Source organism: Urocitellus parryii, unplaced genomic scaffold (assembly GCF_045843805.1).
Source record: "Urocitellus parryii isolate mUroPar1 unplaced genomic scaffold, mUroPar1.hap1 Scaffold_70, whole genome shotgun sequence".
Classification (NCBI taxonomy): Eukaryota; Metazoa; Chordata; class Mammalia; order Rodentia; family Sciuridae; genus Urocitellus; species Urocitellus parryii.
Genome location: NW_027554136.1, coordinates 167755 through 185854, shown reverse-complemented (window position 1 = coordinate 185854; position 18100 = coordinate 167755). Strand labels below are relative to the sequence as shown.

The window sequence follows — 18100 nt, the reverse complement described above, 5'->3', positions numbered from 1 at the left end:
TGGGCACCAATAGAACTAGACTCCGAATGTCTCAAGACGGCTTGAACTCGAGTCTACAGAATCTCAGCCTCATGGAGTTTCTGGAACAAACCAAGAACTTGACATGAATGATGTCTTAGCTTCTAGACTGGACCCTCCTAAAATGCAAATTCATCCTTCCCATATGGAAACAGGTGGTGTCTCACTGGAGGTAAATAAACCAGACATAAGCAAGGGGTTGAAAGATATGTTGGACTGCTATAAGTTTTTGGCTTGTTCATAGAAATCAACAAAGAATAAATCACTGTGGCCAGGTGGGTGGTATGCCTATAATCCCAGCTACTTGGGAGGCTGAGGCAGGAGGATTATTTGAGACCAGCCTGGGCAAAACACATAGCAATATCTCCTCTAAAAAAAGAAAAGAAAAAATGATTGAAATCAACAATATTTTATAAAACTACAGATGGATCAATGGTAAAATCTCTAAATTTTATGGTAAAATGTTATTTTCAGTTCTACAAAATGAACATAGAGTGCTATAATTTCTCTATATTGAACATTTTTGTAACATCCATCTACCTCATTAAAATAATAAGTGCTACTCTACTAAATCATACATTTTACATATGCTAATGTGTTAGCAATAATCAAAATGCACACTTACTACTTTTATTATTATGTCTTAGAATTTACATGAATTTGTAGAAAATGAATTTGATTTCACAAGTTTCTTCAAAAGGATCTCAACCTTTATATACACCCAAAGTTTTTAAAATGCTCATACCCTTTAATTCAGAAATTTCACTTCTAAGAATTTATCCTAAGGATATAACTAGACAAATGTGCAGGATGTGAGGACACGAGAATCTCTGATCCACTGTTTGTAAAAGCAAAATAATGGAAACAAACTAAATGTTCCCCAAAAGAAGAAGCATTAAGAAATTTCTGAGTTTCATAATATGGAATGTTATCATGCAGCCATTTAAAAAAAACACAAAAACCATGTAGTCATTAGAAGTTAAAGGTAATCATGGTCCAGCCATGGGTCACATAACAGCATTCTGGTCAACAAAGCATCACATATGTGACAGCAGTCTTTGGCCTAGTGAGGTTATAGCTGTTTTGGTCTGTGTAAGTACCCTCCAGTGTTTGCACCAGGATACATTTCTCAGAACAGATCCCCTGGTTATGTGACTCATGCTCTCATATTAATAGAGTAAAAAAGGAAGTCATACAATATTATGTGTAACATGATCTAACTTTGTGAAATACATGAGGAGTCACGTATATGTATTTAACTTAAATAAATTGTGGCCTCCCCATTCCATTCAAGTGTGTGGCCTCACTGTTCCATTTGATACAAAGGTGCAGCAGAATGAGACTGAGACAGAAAATGTTGCTCATTGTCTCACAGTCTGAGCATCTCTCCATAAAGAGTGCTATTCTAATTCTTCAAAACACGCAGCTCTTGGGCTGGGATTGTGGCTCAGCAGTAGAACGCTGACCTAGGTGGGTGGGACCCGGATTTGATCCTCAGCACCACCTAAAAATAAAGGCATTGTGTTGTGTCCTTCTACACCTAAAAAAATAAATGTTAAAAACCAAAAACAAACAAACAAACAAAAAACCTACTTGGCTTTTAAACCCAGCCAGCTGACTCACTTGAGTGCTCTGACGGTATGCCATAAGAAAGAGCATGCTTTATGTGTGCAGGTTCCACTGTCTCTCAGCTCCAGATTCACCCTTTTGTACTGGGCCCTATAATGCTGGACCTGGGATCTCAGCACAGGATACTCTGCTTTGTCTGCTGCTCCCTTCAGGGCACAAGAGGGGGCCTGGATGGCTGGAGGAGGGAGAAGGGAGTGAGTCCTGTCTTTCCCCTTTGCTTGCAGTTCCTCTCATCTTGATAGAGACAGTTGGTTCTGCCTTCCAGCTGGTTTTGGCCCTTCCAGAACCATCCTCATCTCAAGTCCTTGGAGGTACCAGCACCAGCTGGACCACACCTCCTGGATGGATCACTGAGTCCAGACTCCATGAGGTCCTTCCTCCAAGATCCTGAGATAACACCTCCAGCTGGCCAGTGCTGCTTCTCGGAGATCTGAGTACTTACTCTGAGGCCCATTTTCTGAGCTTCTAGGATTTTCTTTTTAATTTTTTTTAAAAATTATTTGTTCTTTTTGATATACATGATAGCAGATGCATTTGGCATATTATACATACATGGAGTATAACTTATTCTAATTAGGATCCTATTCTTGGGGTTGTACATGATGCGGGGTTACCTTGGTGGTATATTCAAATACAAGACTAGGAAAGTTACATCCAGTTAATTCCACTGTCCTTTCTAATCCATTTCCTCTCCCTTCCCTTCATTCTCTTTTGTCTATTCCAATGGACTTTTCTTCTTTTCCTCCTCAACCTCCCTTGTTGTGGTTAGAATCCACATATGAGCTTCTAGGTTTTAATAGCTACAAGCTCTTCCTTAGATCTAAGTTCCTCAGACTATAGTCCTGGGACTGGCAGCATCAATTGGAAAATGTTCATTAGATAATGCAAATCCTCAGGCCCCAGCCAGGCCAGAGCCAGGCCTCAGCCCAGTACTCTGCTTGAACAAGCCCTCCAGGGGATTCTGATGAAGATCAGGGTAGAGAATCACTGCCCTAGACCCCAGCTCAGGATGGTATACTGTTGCCTGCAGTATAACCTCAACTTTCCCCTTTTCCATCCTCCAAGATCAAGTACACACTTCCCAATGTTAAATTTCTTTTGTTGAAAAATGGAATGTAGCCTCTAACTAATACAAGGCACAATGTAGTTGTTTATCACATAGTCAAAATAACCAATGAAACCCCCCTAAGTCCCCCACAGAATACAGCATTCAGGTATTCATTCCATCCTTCTGTAAGCCTGTGTATTCAGCACTGGAATGATGGCTGGTTTCTCTGTGGAGCTCATATTAATTAACTGGCTTGGCTTTAGGGACCATGTTGTTTGAAAAAATAGGTATTATTTTAAGGACTCTGGTCCTCAGCCTTGAAACATGCCTGTGTTATGAAGGATATTTGGAAGATGAAAACTATACAAGTTACAAAGAAGTCCTGTGCAAATTTGTACAAATTACTTCTCATCTGTTTATTTTTCTCACCAAAAAATAAGTGGGTTGACTACAGCAGGTAGTTTTAGAAGATGAATCGTGGTATAATATAAATAACATAAAATTTATCACTCTAAACATTTTTCAGTACTGTTCAGTACATTCATATTGTAGCACAACCATTATCACCATACATCTCCATAACTCTTTTCATCTTGCAAAAATGAAACTCTGTACCCCATAAACAATAAGTCCCCATTCCTTCCTGTGCCCCTGACAACCACATTCTGAATATCCATTCATCCACTGATGTTCACTTGGATTGCTTCCACCTTTTGGATATTGTGAATAATGATGCTGTAAACATGGGTGTACAGAGCACTGATTTTTAAAGTGTAATCACTTTATAATAATATGATAATGACATCAATAATAAGAGTAACAAGCATTTGCTGGGCAATGAGCATATTTGGCATTGTTTTAAAACTTTTCACATATTAACTCAATGCTCAAAAGACCTCATGAGGGGCTGGGGATGTGGCTCAAGCGGTAGTGCGCTTGCCTGGCATGCGTGCGGCCCGGGTTCGATCCTCAGCACCACATACCAACAAAGATGTTGTGTCCACCGAGAACTAAAAAATAAATATTAAAAATTCTCTCTCTCTCTCTCTCTCTCTCTCTCTCTCTCTCTCTCTCTCTCCTCTCTCACTCTCTCTTAAAAAAAAAAGACCTCATGAGTTAGTTAGTAGTATCTTTCCAGGGGAGGAAATTGAAGCCCAGAGAGTTTAATTATCCTGCTGGAGGCTACACCTTAAAAAAATCATAGAATCAGGAAGAGAATCTGGCATGTCTGGCCTCAGTGTGAAGCTTTTTGTCACACTGCCATCCTCCTTCGAAGCACCACCCAGTTTCTGCAGGAATTGCTACAGGGACAGGCTCAAGAGGTTCCTCTCCCCAAGTTAGAGTACCTCCACTATTTTCTATTTTAATCATGGACCTTTTGGGTTTTCATGTGCATCCCCATTTCTATAGCTATGAACAAGCTTGAAAACAATATATCACTGACTCAGATGGGGAGTTCCTCCTACTCACATATTCTGTGAGTCTTACTTTTATTCTGGTTTAAAAAACTGTGCATGCCTTGGGCAGAACAGCCCCGTAACTGGGTAACCATGTTTTTTGATAGGAAATACCTGAGTGGCGTGTTCACTGTTCTCCAAGGTTTCTGACTCAAAGGTCTGTTTCTGAAGCGTCTTTTGAAAATCTTTGCAAGATCCCGTCTTTTTAAAGCTGAAAATCTCTGAACTTCCTTGGTTTCATTTATGGTTGATATTATTGAATATGGAGAGAGAGAGACAGAGGGAGAAAGAGGCAAAGCCATTAGATCAAAAATAAAAGTAATGGCCTAAGTGTAGACATGGTGCTGAAAAAGCTTTCAAAGAGAGAACCAATTGTAATTCCTGGCATCTAATTATGCACAGGCCCAAGACAAGGCTCCCTTGTAATGAGACACAAACTTGCCTCCTGGCTGACTCATTATTAAAGGTGGAATGGCCTGGGAAAATGCCACTGCAGAAGGGCGGTAATTTCAGCTGTGGGGCACTTGGCTTCAAGCTGACACTAAACTATGACCCTAGTGTAAGAAGCTAGAAGAAATCTAGCAATGTGCAGAAGCTGCAGAGATTGTTTGAAGATAAAAATAGAGGAAACCATTTCATCTCCACATCAATGTTCTTAATGAATAAAAGAGGCAAGCCTTGGTCAAGAAAAAAATAGACATAAGTGATCGATCTGTCGAAATTCATGGTGGACATTCTCAAACGCCACTCTGAACTCCACCAAGATAGCGTTTAAGAAATGTGTAGTGTTTACAAAAAGGAGAGGATTTAAAATAGAATTGTAGCACCGTCAGTAGAGAAATGAAACCATCCTGAAAAAGGCAACCCATGAACGTCGTCAATCATAATTACAGAAACCAATGTGTGTATTCCCCATTTTTATGACTCACAGGCTTCTTGGAAAACATGCTACGAAGTGCATGCATGCACACCCATTTTGTTTGATTTTTACACTATTAGAAAAACCACTGAGCAGGTTGTTAAAGGGAAGAGCAACGAGGTTAGAATTTATCAGGCAAATCGAATGGTAGACAGATAAAGCAAGAAATGTAGGAGAGCTGCTAGCAATGATCCAAATACAGTTTATAACTCCCTGGGAGGGAGGGGTGTTGGAGGAAGGAGCAAGGCACTCAGCAGGTAGTTAATAAATTTTAGTTCACTGCACTAATTACAGAACGTGATGTCCCAGTGTCATCTGTAGGGAGAACAGGACTCTCTCCCTGGATTTCATTGTGCTTTGAAGACAAATAATTTGTTTTGAGCAAAAGGAGATAGAAATAGTCTAGAACAGGGACAAGATAGCTGGTGACTAATTCAAGTCAGGGTTACTTCAATGGCCATCTTCAATGTTTCCTGACACTTCACCTGGCAACCTGTATGGACAAGCGTGGGTGAAAAACAGGCCAAATTAGGGAACTGAGAACAAACAAAAAAAAAAGCCAAGTAAGCAAATATGGTATACTCTAAATAAAGAAATAAGACCAAACATTTAATGTGAGGAGGCATGGAAAGAATGGAGGGAAGAGTGGGCAAAGGGGAAGGAGACGAGGGGAGGGGGATTGAGGTCAAGAAAGATGGTGGAATGAGATGGACATCATTATCCTAGGTACACATATGACCGCATGTAAGGTGTGACTCTAATCCCTGTGTGTACAACCAGAGAAATGAAAAGTTGTGCTCCATTTGTGTATATGAACCAAAATGCATTCTGCTGTCATAGCTAATTAGAACAAATAAAAAAAAAACCCAAACATTTAGAAAAAAGATGTATCCAGAGTAATTCCTGATTTGGGATTCCTAAACCCCAGAAAAACAATAATTAAAAATATAAATCATGTTGTTCAGAAACATCACTGAACAAAAAGTATTTTGGAGATCCTTTCAAACAATTCTCCAGAAGTAATAACTATTTGAAATATTTATGAAAACTACTTCGGTTCCAGTTGCTCTAAGTGTGCACAATTACACTGGTAAAAAGCAGTAGAGATACATATGAGCAGATTTTATTTTATAAGATTTATTTTCTCCTAACAAAATTCTTTTGAGCAAAAGCTTCTAGTGGAATTTCACAAATCTGCTAGCTTCTTAAAAATTATTCTCACCCATGTGAATTTAGGTGGCAACATGTATGTGTATGTGCTGTCGGGGGTGTCAGGTATGTGCAGGACTGCCTGGGTTTCCCTAAGGGTTCAAAGGAAAAAAAAGTGTGTGTGAGCTGGGGAAGGAGAGGGGGAGGATAATTCAACTCAAAGTAGTGGTAAATCTAAGTAATCTAAGTCCCATGACTATACTCCCCCAAATGATACCTGATTATTTTTCCAAAACAATTCAATTTAAGGAGAAAAATGACCAAATAAGTTAATGTTAATTCATTCTAAGATCAAAGCAAATGGTGAATTAAAATACACATTTTCCACTTTGGTATTTGTCCTTTGCCTTTTTTAGGACCGGTCTACTCCAAAGGGTACTGAAGTCAGAGGTTCAGTATGACAGGCCCCTTAGAAAAAAACCCTGAGCCACAGGAGGGAACTCAGGGAGTAGCTGAGCTAAAGTCCTTTTGTGTAGTAACTATAGCAACCAGAACAACACCTGCCTTAGCTTTAAAAATCTTTTAACCTATTTCTAAGAGTGTTCATTTACAAATGAATCTCTCTCTCTTTATCTCTCTCTCTCTCTCTCTCTCTCTCTCTCTCTCTCACACACACACACACACACACACACACACACACACACATTACAGATGTGTTCCTGCCTCCATTGCCCTTGGGTCACATCTCTCTGCCTATTTCTTCAAAGGGTGAGAAATGGACATGAGATGAATTCTAGAATGTCTTCCCCAATTTTATGGTTAAAAAATCATATACTCTATCTGAAAAAATTAACATTCAATTTTTCTTTTTCAAAAATACTTAATTTAGGGGAACACGAAGTATATTCAACTTTTGTTCTTTGGCTACTTCATGTAAATAGGTGCTTGCTTTCTTTTCTGTCTTCCATTGAATTACAGCATCACCTGGAGTTCTTACATGGACCCCAAAGCCATTGACCAATAGCATTAAAAATTAACTACATGAAAGTGTTAAAAGCTCATTTCAAAATATATTAGCTTTAACCTGATGTTTATTCCAGTCTGTAGGATTTTTGCTATGGAAAGTGTTAAGACTAGTGTCTCCCATGACAGTATGTTTGAAATCAGAAAAAAACTTTTCTCCTTTTACTCATACTAGAATTTATCATCTCCTTCCTCATTTTTAAAATCTCAGAAAATCACAAAACTCCCTTATGACAGCAAGGGTAACCCTGGCTAGGGAGGAGAGCACGAGGGTTGGCAGAATGTAGGATGACTCATTCCAGAAGTGCCAGCACAGAAGGAACCACCAGGGCAGGTATTGAGACCGCTGGTTCAGTGCCCCTGGCTACAAAGCACCCCCGCCATTACCCCACACTGGCAACTAAGTCAAAAAAGAGGGTTTCTGTTGAGCCTCTCTGCAGACAGGAGAAGGATGGGGAAGTAGATCAAATGGTAGGAAAAACTATTCTTGTGAAGTGAACACAAACTATTTTCCCCCAAAATAACTGCACGCCCTTTCTTTAAACACTAGTCTTACACATCCCATGACAGTTGAAAGACCAAACATATGTGGTAGTATTTTATTTAGAGGCAGGGTGGTGGAGCATGCAGGATCCAGGTTCTATAGTCAAAAGGACCTGGGTTCAGATGCTGGCTAAGAGACAGGCCTCAGGCAGTGACCTCCAGCGAGGAAAGAAGAAAACTTATGCACACTTTGAGGGCCTGTTGTGAAGTTTAGAAAATAATGCAGGCTCCTCCTTTTCCTTCAATTTCCTTTCTTCTACTTTCCATATAATTTGGTGCAAAAAAACCCCAAAAAACATAAAATCATCAATGTGTGTTTTCTAGGCCTGTATTTTGGGCCAAACTCACATTTGCCAGGATTCAGCTCTCTCAGCTGTCAGTCCCTCTCTCAGATGCAGCTGCAAAATGGTTCCTTCCGCTGTCCTCCACTTGTAGCCAAAGCAGGGAGAGATGGGGCTTCTTTCCCAGGCAAGGATATTGTGGAGTGCACCTTTCAGTTTAGTCTGGCAGTATCTTTGATTTCTAAACTGTCGGTACCCAGACACACTTCAGGCCATCTAAAAATGTGGTTTCCTTTAATTCCCCTATCCCTCCATTTTGCTTGTAGAGGGACTGCTCTAGCTGGTGCCTCCGGCCATGACTGTGGTGCTGGGGTTTTTTTCTTTATTTTATTCTACTCAATCTCCTGAGTCTCTGATCTTCTTTAAATGTCCAGTATTAAATTCCAGTAAAGCACCCCATGCTTTTTTTTTTTTTTTTGCTCACATGCCTTGCTGAGAAGCTGCCTATCTGCTTTCTTGGTTTCCTGCCCCATAAAGTCATCAGGACAATGCAGCTGTCTGTAGTCTGTGTTTGAGAGAAGGGAGCAGCTGAGCAAGTTTAGAATGGGCAGTTAAATCTCAAAGAAGGGTGCAGAGGGCATCCATTTAGAAAGAACTGCCTGGCATGGAGAATCAATCCAACTGGTGTGAGGAGGACAACCACATGGAAGGGAAGCCTGAAACTAGGTGTCAGAGCCCAGGTATGGTGATGAGGGTATCATGAGGAGCGTTGTCCTGGCACTAGCAAGCTGAAGAGAGTATCCATGCAGCAGGGGGAAGCCAGTGTAGGGTGTCAGGGACAGAGTGGGAGGAGAGAGCAGCTCTGTGGGAATGGGCAGAGGGCATGGGTGATGGCTAAATACAGGGGGATTAATCAACAAGTCAACATACTAAGGAAAAAGGGAGACAGATTTTGTATGGAAAAGTGGCTATAAAATATGGAAAGAAGAAAACTAGAATGAATAGAATAAAAAAAGACAACTAGATGTTGGGTTGGAATTATATTGACATGAACTCTTAGCTTTTTGCACACACAACTACACCCTACCCCACCCCCACACATTCCTTAAATCTGTTCACTGAGAGAACATAGGAGAAGCAACACCTTAATAACAATGAGCACACCAACATTTACATCTTGGCTCCTAAGTACCATTTCCCAATAACATAAATCAGAGCATCTCATAAATGGCAGCTATCATTATTACCATCAAGGACAACACCATTAAATAAAGCTGTAATGAATGTATTTTAAGGCTATATATGCCTATTTCATGGATGTGTTGAATTTAAAGTCTCCTAACACCCATATTTTTGTGGAACCATGTTATTTTTATATGGGAAAGGTACTTAGTTACTAAGAACAAGGGTAGAGTTCTGAAAAGAGCACATTTTCGGATTTTAGCTATACTATTCCCCTCTCCCCCCAAAATCAACACCTGAATGAGTCTGTAATCCTGCTTTAAGCTTGTTCAATTCCATCCCTTTCAGGCAGTCTTTGTTAAGTTCCTTTCTCAGATCTGCCACCACAATGATGGCTTTGAATATGATATGGGTATTTGCTTGCTCAAGCTTCATCAATATTTCCATTCAACCAATGTTTAATAAATACCTCCTGAGAATAAGGCACTGATGAGGAGGTAGAGAGCTATAAAGGAATTCCTGTCCTTAACAAAGTTGTAGTCTAATAAGAAAGACCTCACATTTAGGGAGATAAAAACTTAGGTAATAAGAATTTAGTGTAGCAAATGGCAAAACTTGCTAGAAAAATACAAATGACATATACTGAAAAGTCACAGATGAGAGTGATTACTTCTGACCAGGTCAGCAGAAGCTTCAGGAAAACCTTAATCTTTGAACAGGGCCTCAGTGGGTTTGTTGGAACTAGAGTCTCCACTCGGCAGGTGGAGAGCGGCTCAGTGATAACTCGCAGCTGCGCCTGCTCTGTGTTAACACATAGACTGATGAGGCTGGCTGGCTTTAAGAAAGCAGACAGCTAAGCACCTTGCCAGCCAGCATGTCATAATAAGCAATTATTGATCAGGGAGACATTTTTATGGTGTTTTGGGAGTAACTGAATTATATGCACTGATGTATTTGAATTTTAATTGTTTACCAGTACACTGGGAGTAAAATATGGAGTAATAAAACAGATGATACCCCATTCCTTGATATCCCCATTCTCCTAGAGCCTGACCTTCCTACAGAATTGCCTTAATCACCCAGGATGAAAAACAAAGTCTAAAGGGCTTTTATGATGCTGCCTGTAACTCTCAGAAAATGTCTCACTGTCTCTGGGAATAATACACCAAGAACAAATAGCGTGTAAGCATGTTTACTTAAGAGTTTGTTTCTCTCCCAAGACATCAACAACATTTTGAAGTTAATCACCCCTTGATGCATTTAGAGAGGACAGGGGAAAATCATTCAAAATAGTTAATATCACTCAAAGGATGCTATCAAACTTCGATCCATACAAACCATCAAGATATATGGAAATCAGATGAGATCGACACACAAACATGGCACTTAAGGACTCATTAAATGAGTGGCTATTTTCAAAAACCATGGAGAGAAAATTACTATCCTGTTTAGAGCAAAGACACCAAACTTGGAGCTGAAGATATGAAAGACAGGATAGTGTTTGATCATGGAATTTTCCAGTCTAGTGTGGACTAGCATTTCTAGTATGAAAAAACAACTTTACCAAAAAGAGATCATGTATTGACACTTATGTATAGTTTAATATTTTTCTATTAAGTTAAAAAGAAGATGAAAGCTTTCTTATATCCTTTATGGGCAGCATTATTTGTCTGATTTAAATATCTCAATTATGAGTGGCAATTGCCCTACAGGACAATGAGGGTGGGAGGGAGCACTGAGGTCATTACTCTACTCCTCTGCCCCCAAAGTGGGATTCAAAGCCATTATCATGGAAAGCAAGGATGTAAAAGCCCATCTCTGGATATTATTGAGAAGTGTAATATCAGCAAGGAGATAATTGAGGAATAAAAGAGCTAACTAAATCAGTGCTTGACTGCCTGGTTCTGGATGACAAAGACATCTCTGTGGAAAGCAAAGTAGCTTCATTAAGTACAAATCTCTAGAGGAAGACAGGTCACCCCACCACAAATCTGCATGAAAATATATGGGCTAGCTTTTTGCTTTTTCCTTTGATATGCTAGTGTAAGGGTTTTTTCCTGATATTTAATAAATATCATAACTAGAAGCTACTATTTATTAAATTATTACCTTATGTCAATAAGAACTTCAGAATACCTCATTTCACTTGGAAGAAATATTTTAGAGAAATTGTGTCTACATAAATCCTAAAGTACAAATCTCATGTTTTCCAAATCTTGTCTTTATTCCATGAATGTATAAATTATGGTATCTATAATGTGGAATCTACCCTGGATCATCAAAATAAAAGAAATCGTCCACAACACTGAGCTGTCCTCTTGTTTTTGACATAAAACATCTTTCTCATTGGTCTGATTTTAATTTATTTGTCATTTGGGCAAGAGTAATTAAGCCAAATTCCATACTACCATTTAATAACAGCACAAATAGCTAATAGCTGTTGAATTATTATTTTATGCTAAGAAATCTTCTAAGTACATTTTTTTTCTTTTGGGGTGCTGGGGATCAAACCCAGGAACTTATGCATGCGAGGCAAGCACTCTATCAACTGAGCTATATCCCCAGCCTCCCTTCTAAGTACTTTTATATGTTAACTCATTTATTGCAAACAACAAAAAACTTACAACTTTCTTCTTATATATTTTTTAGCAGTCTTGGTGATTGAAACCAGGCTGAACACATGTTAGGCAGGAGCTCTACCACCGCATCATACCCTAGACCCTATAGTCAGTTATTATTCTAATTCCTGTCATCCTGATGAGGAAATTGAAGTACAATGAAATTAATTTTCCTCGGGTTACACAGCTAGTAAGTGGTGGACCAGGATTTGAATTAATTTACTCCCACTCCAGAGAAACCATTATTCTCTAAAATAATATCATAAACCATAACAAATAATAGACCTTACATCTAAAGACTAATTACTTAAGGCCAGGCACTGTCTTATATTTCTGTCCATTGTTTTGAGGTGCAATTGTAATTCATTCTTTTGAAAGTTCTGTGAGTTTTGACAGATGCATCCAGTTATGTAGCCACCACTGCCATCAAGACATTGAACAGTTCCAGAATTGCTCAAAATTCTCTCACACCTTCTTGTACTCACTCCCTTTCCCCAATCCCAGACCCTGGCAACCACTGAACTGTTTTTTGTCCTATGACTTTGCCTTTTCCAGAATGCATATTAGAATCATAAGAAACACCCATCCAGGGGATGCCCCTAGTCACCTACTTCCTCCAACTAGGTCCCACCTTCTAGGTTCTATCACCTCCCAATAGACCATTTGAATTATTAATTCATCTAGCTGATCAATGCACTGATGAGGTCAGAACCCTCAAGATCCAATTATTTCCTAAAAGCCCCACTTCTGAACTTGCTACAATGAGGACCAAGTCTTCTACATATAAGTCCTTGGGAGGCACTTCATGTCCAAACTATAACAGAGTGAAGCTTCAGGTCATCTGTGAGGGTATATTTAATTGAGAGTTTAGAATAATAGTGAAAAAAACTCAGTGACATGAAACAGTATTCAGAAAATAGGTAGTAATAGCTTTCAGTTTAAAATTATAACTAGAATAATATTGGAGTAATTTAAATTTTCTTTTAATCAATGACATCCAACATTGACAAGGATATAGAGAGAAAGGGTAGTTTCACACATCAAGTTGGTAAAGAAGTGAATTCGCACAACTTTTCTGGAGAAGAATCTGGCAGTACTTATTTGAATATATGTAATATATTAAAATAATATATAATATTCAAATATATATATAATAAATTCAAATATAATATATACATATATAATATATTAGGTGAACTGCTTCCATTTATGCTTTCAGATAATTTCACACCCAGGTATAGCTGCAAATTGCATATATGCTTGTTGTAGTATGATTTATCACAGAGAAAGGGGAGATAACTGCAACGCCCATTAGTAGAGAAATTATATAACTTATGGTAGATTCTTTCATCCTTGGAGGAAATCAAGGCAGAATTTCAAAAGAAGAAGATAAATCTCTGACATAAAATTATGTCAAAAATATTATTGGAAAAATATTAACATTTGTAATCTATAAAAAGACATATACACATATTTTTATAAAAATATAGACAGCCATATATCCTTCAATGAAAAGAAGATCTGGAAGGCTCACTGTGAACTTCAGGCAGTGAGGAGTGAGTGGAAGGGGAAGGGCAGGCAGCAGGCCGGGAGGGAGGCAGGAGACCGCCACATTACTCATTTTCTTTCAAAATGAGCATGCGTTATTTGTCACATAAAATAAAAGTTCAAAGGAGAGCTAATTAATGAATTACCAATTAACAACTAACTGGACAGCAGCCTCTATTGCATTCTTTCTGACTTCCCAGTGAACTACCTATGAAGATACAGAAAACATGAGAACTCATCCAAACTAGTGAGAACTTCAAGCCTAAATCTGGAAAGAACCTCTATTGATCAGATGGAGCTGGAAAGAGAAGGCTGTGCCATTCTGTGTCTCCCCAAAGGGAAGTTCCCTGAAGAGAGACTGGAAGGTGCTGCATTCCTTCCTTCCTACTGACCCCTCAACAGTCAGTGTCTACACTAGCTACAAAGCTGGACTGTCTTTCCTCTGCAGTGGCTACCTGTGAAGGCACTCACACGAGTCAGAGCCTTCTTCTCTCTGCCCTGTGCCTTTTATCATCATCACAACCACAAAGAAACACTCAGAAAAGAACTGAGATGAAAATGTGTATGGGCTGGGAGATGAAGGGTGTCCGGCAATATTGTACTAGATTCTCCCCACAAGTAAAGTATTATGGACAGAGATGGAATGCTGCTGATAGGAGTATGTGCCAGGAATTGTGGTTTTTATGTTCAGAGTGTCAGATTCTGAGTACCAGAGAATCAAATAGGATATAAAAAGATGCCTCCTCAATAAAATGCTAGCTAAAATGAACCAGGAACTGACAATAAATTTTGGAGCTGTGTGCTTTTACCTGTCTGCTTGCTGATTTCTGAGAACAGAATCGGCCCGTTACACAACTGTGGAAAGAACCAGGCCAATGGTAATCTCCATCTCCAGTATGTTGCCAAACACAAGGTTAAAACAGATATTGCTTTATGAGACACAAAGATTTCAGAACTTTAAGAAATAAATGTATAAATAATCATTGATTCTGCAGAAGAGATTAAAAACAAATGAAGAAACTACCATGGGTAGTGGTCTGGATTAATGCTTTAATCCCCAAATCCTACAAAATATTAGGGTTATGAGTTAAATTTTAAATATAATGCCAAAATAAAAATCATAAGGGAAAATATCAATATAGATTTAATTTCATAAATAATTCTAAATCTTAAGAGTTATAAGACAAAGGCATACCAGGAAAGAAGCTTTTAATATTTGATAGGCAAATGGTTAAGATCTCTACAAATAAAAGTTCTTCTAAAGTTAGATAAGACTAAATAGTTTATGTAAAGAGTTAAATAAATTTCATGAATAAGAAGAGCATTGAAGAAAACTTACAAGTTGCCCATAAACATGTGGGAAAAATATGCTCAATCTAATAATGAAAGAAAATACAAATAAAGGACAGGCTTTTTTACAAAAAAAATGGAAATAATAATAAATGATAATATCCAATGTTCTTCATGATTTATGCATATATTATTAAAAATCTTGGATCTATTATTCCCTAGACCCTAAATATATCTATACCTATGGACAACGAAATTGTTAAGAGATTTATTTCAACAGGAAAAAGGAAATCACAAATTTGTACAAAATTTTAGAAGAAGGACGTTGCTGCATTTTAAGTATAAAAAATGAAAAACAGGGAATCATCTAAACCAATTAAAGTCTGTCAAGTGAATTTTGGTATAAATTTATTATCCAATCACTAGTGATCATGTTGAAGAAGAATATTTAATTAGTAAAGAGATAATTACCATTTACCATGAAAACTGAAAATGGATGCTATAAAACAGTATTGTAATCTGATTTAGTTTTTATATAACATATACTATAATGAAATGTGACTCATTGGATAATCACAATTGTCAGAGGTAATCATCTATAATAATCAAATTGAGTTTTTTTTTGTTTTGTTTCCCTATAATTTCTAAAATTTCTTCAGTAAGTATTATAAGAAGAGTTTCTTTTTTATTTTACATTTGTGGGAAATAGAAAAAAATATTTCAAGGAGCTTGAATGGTCATGAGTAGAAAAAGTACAGTGTCTCAAATAGAAAATAAATCTGAAAACCAAATTTAGTAAAATGGACCTATTCTATTTACTGTTCCTTCTTAGATTTTTTTAGAACTTTAATATCCAGAAAGTATCTCTAATTATAACATCTAAAAGAATGAGAACAACTTGTTCTGAAATTTTCTATTTATTACCAGCAAAGTATAATCTTATTGGACTGCCTGGAAAACTTACTTTTCCACTTGCATTAGAACACAGAATGGATTTGGTTCTAACTTTCTCTTCATTATTTTTTATAGGCCATGCTTTCTCTTCCTTGGCTGTTGGAAATAGTCCTCACACTGACATTATTTCAAAAACCATCAGCACAAATTCAATGACACACTTCCAGGAGCTGGAAGAAGACCAACCCCCCAAATCCTTCATCATTTATCTCACAGAACAGTAACTTTTACTGGGGTACAGTAAAGGTGAGGCCATCAAATTTCAAGATTCTTATGTCTTGTCCAAGGTTTTATGATCTGTCTCTAGTGGAGTGGGCCCCTCTGTCCCCGTCCCACTTACACACACACACATACACACACACAAAGATTGAGAATTTCAGTGTGCTTTGATGTTTCTCATGAGAGTGTGGTCCAGCTCAGCAGTATGGAAATAAAAAGTTCAGGACAATGTCACAAAGCATTTGAATAATCCATGAGAGAAAGACCCTTTTGACAGGAGAGTTTGCAAGTAATTTATGTCTGGATCACAAATTTTAATAATACTTTTGAATCCAAGGTCAAGTTTTAATTCATTTACTTCCCCCCCCCATGAACTCATCAGAATAGAAATAAAACCAGAAATCTTTTTTTTAATTTTTTTTGAGACAAGGGTTGCTATATTGCCCAAGGTGGCCTTAAACTCCTGACATGGGTGATCTTCCTACTTCACCTTCTTGAGTATATAAGATCACAGGGACCCACCACCCCTGGTTAAAAGGCTCTATTTTTTATGCTTAAAATGTAATTTTCTTGATAAATGAGTAGATTAACAAACTGTGATGCATCCATAAAATGCAAGATTTTTCAGCAATAAAAAGCAATGAACTATTAAGTCATGAAGAGATATAGATGTCTGGGGGGTGTAGTTCAGTGGTAGGCTCCTTGCCTAGCATGTGCAAGACCCTGAGTTTGATCGCTCACACTGAGGAAGGAAGGAAGGAAGGAAACATGAAGGAATGAGATGAAATGACAGAGACAATAAAAAAGAGAGGTGATGATAAGAAGGGAGGAGCAATCAAAGGTAGAACACGAGGGATTTTTAGGGAAGTGAAGCCATTCTGTGTGATTTTGCAAGGCACATTATGTGTCATTATACATTTATCAAAACCCATAGAATGTTCAGAAAAAAAAAAAGAAACTTGGGGCCATAAATGTATGTAGCTCAGTAATAGTGCCCTTGCTTAGCACATGCAAAGCCCTAGGTTCAGTCCCCAGCACTGCAAACAAACAAATGCAGCAACAACAACTAAACAGTAACGTAAACTTCAAGTTAACAATAACACATCAACACTGGCTCAGAGGGCATAGCAAATGTATCACTGATACAAGATGTTAATAATAGGGGAAATTAAGTGGTGGGGGGATTAGAAGGGAGAATATAAGGACTGTCAGGACTTTCTGCTCAGTTTTCTTGTAAACCTAAAATTGTTCCAAAAAATCTATTCCTTTAGAAAAAAATCAAGAAAAGGCTAACAATATAAAATTAACATATATAAAGAGGGAGAAAAGTAACTTACTTGTGGTTTACAATCAGCCATTCCCGGGTATATGTCTGAACACAATCCCTGACATGAGGGTCCAGTTCAACCCTAATAAGGTAGAAAATGAGACAAGAATATATACTGGATAAAACCCACAAAGCAATCTCTTATCATAGCCAAAGGCCACAACATGATTTCAAATTTATATCCATGAGAATGCTAAGGATGTTCTCGCCCATTCATTTTGACTGTCTGAAGTAATCCCGAGGCAATATTTTTATTTTAATGAGGCAAATATGTTGGCATTTTATATTTTTTGGGTTTCCTTTATTATAGAGAATTGGTATCTACACTCATCCCTGAAGGCATTACAACACAAATGGGTAGAACTAGCGATAATCAAATACAAAACCTGAAAAATAAGTATTTATAATAACAGGGTAAATTTTTGCTTCTGTGTCCTTTTGTTCAAATTTGTGTATTTTCCTTTTAGAAGGCCAAGAGAGCTGTCTTGGGCTCTGATAAGGTTGCAGACACCAACTTTAGTCTTGGATGGTGCCTGTCATGTGTGCTTGAAGTGTGCCTTGAGAAATACTCTACATGTGTTTCAAAGTCTTGAAATCAGAAATAACAGTAGTAGCAAAGCTTTCTGCTGTTGTCACAAAGGCGTTAATACCAGAGATAGATAAGTGTAAACTGTACAGGTCATAATTTTCTCATTTGTAAAGAGAAGAGGCTGCAGTTTTGACCTCGAATGTCCCCCTAAGGCCTACACACCAAGGTTGTAGCCTGCAGGTTGGTGTTATTGGGAAGCAGTGAAACTTTTAGGACATGGAGCTCTTAGGTCATAGGAGCTCTTAGGTCATAGGAGCTCTTAGGTCACTGGGGACATGTCCTCAAAGGGGATTGTGGGGTGCCAGT

The 18100-nt window shown here is 38.1% G+C and overlaps 1 protein-coding gene across 1 annotated transcript in view; it reads right to left on the bottom strand.

Moving 5' to 3' along the window:
- The window catches only part of LOC144252939 (dedicator of cytokinesis protein 8-like), a 98314-nt gene that overhangs the window by 77525 nt on the left and 2689 nt on the right, over window positions 1-18100 (bottom strand). The window contains 2 exon segments of the mRNA XM_077794960.1: window positions 4267-4390; window positions 17216-17287. Coding sequence (XP_077651086.1) covers window positions 4267-4390; window positions 17216-17287 — 196 coding nt within the window.